The sequence below is a fragment of the Amphiprion ocellaris genome, chromosome 8 (assembly GCF_022539595.1).
Source record: "Amphiprion ocellaris isolate individual 3 ecotype Okinawa chromosome 8, ASM2253959v1, whole genome shotgun sequence".
Lineage (NCBI taxonomy): Eukaryota > Metazoa > Chordata > Actinopteri > Pomacentridae > Amphiprion > Amphiprion ocellaris.
Window position 1 is genome coordinate 5,154,868 of NC_072773.1, and position 7,110 is coordinate 5,161,977.

The following is a 7,110-nucleotide window of genomic DNA, read 5'->3' on the forward strand; positions in this document are numbered from 1 at the left end:
GTTAAGAAATCACTGGACCTCAGGTGGTCGTTGTTATAGGAGGGTTGTAGGAGGTTGGAGAGGGACTGAGGGGTCTCTCCTCATAGGCTCTTGCAGATGAGTAAAAGCCAGTGCTGGAGTCGCCTGGTGTAAAAGCTATTGAGAAATGATTCCTCCAGTAACCCACACAACTAGACAGAATCCCAACTTTAAAAGCCAGTAAGACTTTTACTGAGCAGCTACGCTTCAGCCAAAGATTTGTATAATCCTGCCTCCTGCCAAAAGAAAATCATTTATGTCTACATCAGCTGCCATGTGGTCAACTGTTTTTCTCCGTGCTGTGAATCACGAACACAGAGAGAGTCTTCTTCCTGAAGGGGGGCATTTATAGCACAAGCTCAACTGCATTTAAAGCTACAGACACCAAAACAGCCTGTTTATAACAGAAATAAAACCAGGATTATACAAACAATTCAGATTTTCAATTATTATTAGTTTATTCATTTTTCTTTCTCATAATAGATGAAGCAATACAAACACCCTGTTTCTAAGCACTTTAATCAATGCACATCCCCTTGTTGACTTTGTAAAAATAGTTTTTATGACTTGTTTGAAATTATATCATGAAAAAAAGGATACAGAGAAGAAAAGAGAGTCAAGTTGTGCTCTATATGCTGAATACTTGTGAAAAGCTACATTTGAATGTTCTTCAAGTTTATTTTGTAGTTTGTAAAAAAACAGGATTATACAGTAATGGTGAAATGAACCATCTTTGAAATATTTTCAACTGAAAAATGGAAAGCCATGTTTTGGAGACGTGATGCTTTCACTAATTTGCAGAAAACCAGCAGAATATGGGACCTTTAAAATAACACAACACTTCAAATCAATTTTCACAGAAGCTCTTATCCACTATGGCTTGTTTTTTTAATTTATGTGTGCACATTATCTCTGGGGGCTGCACAGTGGCTTGGTAGTCAGCACTTTCGCCTTGCAGCTAGAAGATCCCCGGTTCATGTCCCGGCCTTCCTGAGATCTTTCTGCATGAAGTTTGCATGTTCTCCCTGTGGGTTTTCTCCGGCTTCCTCCCACATCCGAAAACATGCTGAGGTTAATCAGTGACTCTAAACTGTCTGTAGGTGTGAATGTGAGTGTGACTGTTTGTCTCTATATGTAGTCCTGTGATAGACTGGTGACCTGTCCAGGGTGTCTCCTGCCTTCACTCTAAGTCAGCTGGAACAGACTCCAGCCCCCTCTAATGACGATTTAGTGGCGTATAGATGATGGATGGATTTACATTATCTCACAATAAACTAATTCTTCAAGACTGTCTCCTTTCTCTATGCCCCTTACAAGCAGAATTTGTGTTAACACCCTGAAAGTGTCACTGGATGACAAGGACAGACAGAAAGATCGATGATCGATGATGAAATCATACCTATCTCAGAGCTGGCCTGGAGATTGTGAAGTTTAGCCCAGCCGAGTACCGCCACTCGTCGCACACAAGCCGCTCTGTCTCTGAGCCCTGCTGCTAACGGCTGCTCCACGTACTCCACCAAGCTGGGTAACCTGGAACGCACAGAAACACAGTCAGAAACCAAATCACGGGCCGATACGACGGCTTACACCAGGCTTCAGCTCACCTGAGGTTGGTCATGTTCCTCAGAGCCAGGCTGCGGACCATCGGGTTCGGATCCTGACAGTCTTTCCTCAGCGTGTTGATGACCAGCAGGGACAGCTCCGGGTTTAAGGCGGCGTAGGAACACAGGAACACGTAGACCAGCTTCTTCTGGACCACATCCACTGTGGCACAGGCTTTTACCATCTCACTGAACAGGCCTGACATGTCCACGCCTTGTGACATCGCCCTGAGGATGAGACAGAAGAAAGAGGGAAAGAGTAAGAAGAGAAAGAGTAGGGAATAGGTAAAAGAAAGATGTGGGGAGAGAAGACAGTGAAGGTTATGAAAATGGGGAAACAGCAGAAAGTAAGAGATGAACAGGGCAAAAGGAGAAAACAGAGGATAGCACAAACACTACTGTTTAAAAGTTTGGGGTCACTCAATTTCATGTTTTCCATGAAAACTCACACTCTGATCATGCGCTAACATAATTGCACAAGGGTTTTCTAATCACAACTCAAAACACATCCATTCAAAATGCATATCTCTATTGTTTTTAATGTGTTTCATTTGTAATGTGTATATATGGAAATGTTTGTACGGTGTCCTTGAGTGCCAAGAGAGGCGCCTTCAAAAAAAATTTATTATTATTTTCAATGAGCCTTTCAACACCATTAGCTAACACAATGTAGCATTAGAACACAGGAGTGATGGTTGCTGGAAATGTTCCTCTGTACCCCTATGGAGATATTCCATTAAAAATCAGCTGTTTCCAGCTAGAATAGTCATTTACCACATTAACAATGTCTACACTGGATTTATCATTCATTTAATGTTATCTTCATTGAAAAAAAACAGTTTTTCTTTCAAAAATAAGGACATTTCTAAGTGATCCCAAACTTTTGAATGGCACTGTAGGTAGAATAAATTGCTAGAAGGTGAAAAAGACATAAATAAGACACAAGAAGTGACCTGTCCAAGGATTCCACTGTCTCACTATGAAGAAGGCCAGACTTTGTTAAACTGTGCTGGTGCCAGAAAAAAAGATTCCATTTCGAATCCCACAGTCACACTTCCAGCACCTACTCTGAAAAATGAAATACAATCTGGAAGTCCAAAACGGTGTTCACAGCTCAGATATATTCACTTTGCAGCATTTCCACTTAAGGGCCTGAATTTTTAATACAGTCATTCTAAAGTATTTGTTTTGATTGTTAATAAGAGGAAATACAGTCATGGAAAAAATGATCAGACCACCCTTGTTTTCTTCAATTTCTTGTTCATTTCAATGTCTGGTACAACTAAAGGTATATTTGTTTGCACAAATATAATGAGAACAACAAAGATAGCTCATAAGAGTTTAATTTAAGAGCTGATATCAGACATTTTCCATGGTTTTCTTGATAATAACCAAAATCACTTCAGTTCTTCCATCAATAGCTATTGCATTGTTCTGCCAAAAGCAGCTTTTAGGATTCCATGTTTTCTTTTCTGTCTGTTTTAGTCACATGATCCACACAGGAGTTAGTACTGATTCATATCCATTGTTTCTGATGACTGCAGCCATGCTTCATGTTCTCCACCAGCTTCTGACATTGTTCTGCTGTCACAACAGCCCATTCCTGTTGCACTAATTCAAACATATTTAATTTGTTTTTGTGCTTGTGGTTCTCCATTTAGCGTTTAATGATTTTCCACAGGTTTTCAGTTGGATTTAGATCTGATGATTGAGCAGCCAAAGCATGGTTCTAATGTTCTGATTCTCCATCCAGGCTTTAACTGACCTTGTCTTGTTGGAAAATCCAGTCATTGGAGGCAGGAAAGACTTTTCCAGCTGATGGAAGAAGACTGTTTTCAAGAGTAGTCCTGTACATGAACCTGGTTGATTGTCCCTGTTCCACCCAGACTGAAACTACCCCAGATGGTCACTGATCCACCCCCATGTTCTACTGTAGGCACAGACAGCCTGGTTTGTAGCTTCTCCAGGCTTCCTCCTAAGCAGTAAGTTGGCTGGAGTGGACATCAAGTGAAACCTGGATTCATCCCTGAAGAGAACCTTAGCCCAATCATCAACAGTCCAATCCTTGTGATCCCAGCAAAGAGTAACCAGCTTTCCTCTGCCTTTCCTTGATGAAGGGCTTCTTTCTGCCCTGTGTGACTTCAGACCAGCTTCAAGAAGTCGGTTTCCAACTGTTGTTGCTGAACAAGTCAGATTTCTCCACAGTGCCCACTCATTTTTAAGGTCCCTGGAGGTCTGATGATGTTCCTGGCACAGGAATGGATGAGTGACGGTCATCTGGTGAGTAGAAAGACATTTTCTGTCGCAACCAGGTAGCAGTTTGGTAGAACCATGTTGGGCTTGTTTTTCCTTGGTGTAATGAACGGCTGTCTTGTAGATCTTCAGTTTTTTCGCTACCTGTCTCTCATTCATGCCAATTTCCAGCAGTGCCAAGACGTCTGCCTTTGAGGCTTCACTTGATTCTTTAGTTTTCGGCGTTATGTGAGAGCTGACAACTTCTGAGTTGTGCTACTGCTTGGATGTCAGCAGGAAACCACTTTGCATGTGCTGCTGATGACATGAAATGGCCTCTTATTTACCCTGGGATACAATGAAGCTGAAGCATGTCAAATAGGACATAAAGTATTATGGAATCAGCTGCATTTTTTTGTCATGTTCATTGTATTCTTCAGGGAGTATACCTGACATGGCTGCAGTCATCAGAAACAATGGTTACGCAGTCAGGTACTAACTCCTGTGTGCATCACGTGACTAAAACAGACAGAAAAGAAAACATGGAACGCCTAAAAACTGTTTTTGGCAGTACAATGTCATAGTTATTGATGGAAGAACTTAAGTGATTTTGGTTATTATCAAGAAACACATGGAAAATGTCTAGATATCAGCTCTTAAATTAAAATCTTATGAGTTATTTTTGTTGTTCTCGTTATATTTGTCCAAACAAACGTACCTGTAGTTGTACCAGGCATTAGAATGAACAAGAAATTGAAGAAAACAAGGGTGGTCTAATCATTTCTCTATGACTGTACTGTCTGCAGTCATTGAGAGGTGATGCAGGTTTGAATGATTTGGACATTTAGGTGATGCTGCACGTTGTTTTGTACTTAATCAGTGTTCAGTGTGGAGTATTCTTAGGCCTCCTCAAAATCACTTGGAGAGGCTGTTGGAGGAGCCCCAGCAGCCTGATGGATGGATGCAGATGAAGCGCAGTGGCTGATGGGAGTGCGGGGGGAGGACAGCAGCCTACCTGATGACTTTCAGGATAGTGTTTCTGTACCGGAGCTGGTCGGACTGGACGTTGGGGTTGGACAGAGCCCTCCTCAGCTCCCTCACCGTCTCCTCGCCGCCCAGATAAGGCATGTTGGCCGCACACAGGGAGCCACTGACGGCCAAAACAAACAAACAACACTGGTTCTCAGTCTCACATAAAGTTAACCGTTAGCTTGTTGTCAAATACCGGTGACAGGCAACACGACAAAGCCGGAAAACCAAACTGAAAGCATCATCTACTACATAACACCATCAACACATGAATTCATTTAAAAATTACCTTCAAACTTAGGGGTTTTCACTTGTAATAACACACCACAGATGACTGGATTGTTTACACCCAGCTCACTTCCGCGTTTCCGCTTCTGCGCTCAGCTGCTCAGTTTAGTCCTGCGCCGCCCTCTGCTGGCCGGAGGTGGGAATTACATCATGCAGGCAGTTTCTCAACTTCAAAAAGTCTTATTTCGGACTTCAAAGTAGCACAGACCTGACACTTTAGAAAGTACAAAATATAATATGTTTATTTCTGAAGCAAAGACTCTCAACCAATATGCAAACTTATCCCTAAAACTCATATGTAGGGCACTTGTACTTTCATGTTACTTCATCACTTTTATGTTACTTAATTTACGTATTGCGTAGGAAATATTGTCCTACAATAGACCATTACATTCATCCTATAGAGCAGGGGTGTCAAACATGCAGCCTGCGGGACAAAACCGGCCCACCAGAGGCTCCAATCCAGCCTGTGGGACGACTTTGTAAAGTGTAAAAATAACAGTGAAGACACTAACTACAAATTGTAAATTTGTAAAACTATAAATTTAAAATAATTTCGAGACCGTGACAAGTTGTTTTGATCATAAAGTAAAAAACTAGATTGCTCATTGTAATTTTGTCATTTTGTGTCTCATTTATTGTAATATTTTGTCTTGTTTTTGTTGTTTTTTGTCTGAATTTTGTTGTTTGTCTCGTTTCTGTCGTTTTGTTTCCTTTTTGTCTTGCTTGTATTTTTTGTCTAATTGTGGTCATTTTGTGGTTTGCTTTATTCATGGTTTTGAGCATTGTTTTTGCCATTTTGTGTTTTTTTGTCTCATTTTTGTTTTGTCTATTTTTATTCTTTTTGTTTTTCACGTTTGTCATTTTTTGTCGTTTGTGTCATATATGTAGTTTTTTTTCTCGTTTTTGTTATTTTTCCATTTTTATTGCTTTGTAACTTTTTTGTCAAATTTTTTGTCTCTTTTTTGTTTCATGTCATTTTGTTTCTCGCTTTTTCTCGTTTTGTGTTTTGTTTTTGTCATTTTGTGTCTCATTTTTGTGATATTTTGTCTTGTTTTTGCAGTTTTTTGTCAGACTTTTTTCATTTTGATCATAAAGTAAAATACTACATCATTCAGTTCCACATACCTGTGACTAAATGTTTTGTTCCTTTATAGACACTCTGGGATCTATAAGTTGAAATATGTAAATAATAAACTGAGGCATAATGTTGTTGAAATTTATTTTTCTTAAAAAAAATTCATGTTGTTTGTAATGTTTTGTAAAAAGACAGTTCATTAAATATTAACATTTTTGTACTAAAACAAAGGGAAAATTTGGAGTTGTGTTTTTTTTTTATAGGTTATTATGCTGTGATTATACTGGTCCAACCCACTTGAGATCAAACTGAGCTGAATGTGGCCCCTGAACTAAAATGAGTTATTCAGGGTTAGGTCGAGGTGGCAGCAGGTTTCCTGGAGGGATTACATATCTCATCTGGCCTGTGAATGTTCTGGGATCCACCAGGAGGAACTGAAGAATGTTGCAGGAGAGAAGAGGAAAATCAGGAATGGTCTGCTTAGCCTGCTGCTACTGCAAGCCAACATTCTCCAGTTTCTCTTGGTGGACCTTAAAGTGTTCCCAGGTCGATGAGATATATCATCCCATACTGGAGAGACTACAGATTTTATCTGACCTGAGAACACTTTGGGAACTGGTAACAGCTGGAGAAAATTGCTGGAAACAGGGACATCTGGAATGGCCTGCTTAACCTGCTGCTACCACAACCTGACATTCTCCAGTTTCTAATGGTGGAACCCACGGTGTTCCCAGGCCAGATGAGATACACTCTATAATACCTCTAACGAGTTTACTGTCTACCCCTTGGTGCTCTTGCATTTGGACCTGCTGGAGGGATCACTCATCTGTCCTGAGAACGCCTGGGGATCCACCATGAGGAAAT

The 7,110-nt window shown here is 40.5% G+C and overlaps 1 protein-coding gene across 2 annotated transcripts in view; it reads right to left on the minus strand.

Annotated features, from left to right (window-relative positions):
* ap4b1 (adaptor related protein complex 4 subunit beta 1) overlaps nt 1-5,302 on the minus strand; it is a 31,897-nt gene extending 26,595 nt beyond the window's left edge. For both annotated transcript variants that reach the window (XM_023290475.3, XM_055012763.1), the window contains exons 1-4: nt 5,170-5,302; nt 4,867-5,001; nt 1,623-1,847; nt 1,418-1,548 (exon numbers count right to left, since the gene is read on the minus strand). In XM_023290475.3, coding sequence (XP_023146243.2) covers nt 1,418-1,548; nt 1,623-1,847; nt 4,867-4,979 — 469 coding nt within the window. In that variant the 5' untranslated portion in view covers nt 4,980-5,001; nt 5,170-5,302. The remainder of the gene's footprint in view (nt 1-1,417; nt 1,549-1,622; nt 1,848-4,866; nt 5,002-5,169) is intronic.
* Between the last annotated feature and the right edge of the window lie 1,808 nt (nt 5,303-7,110).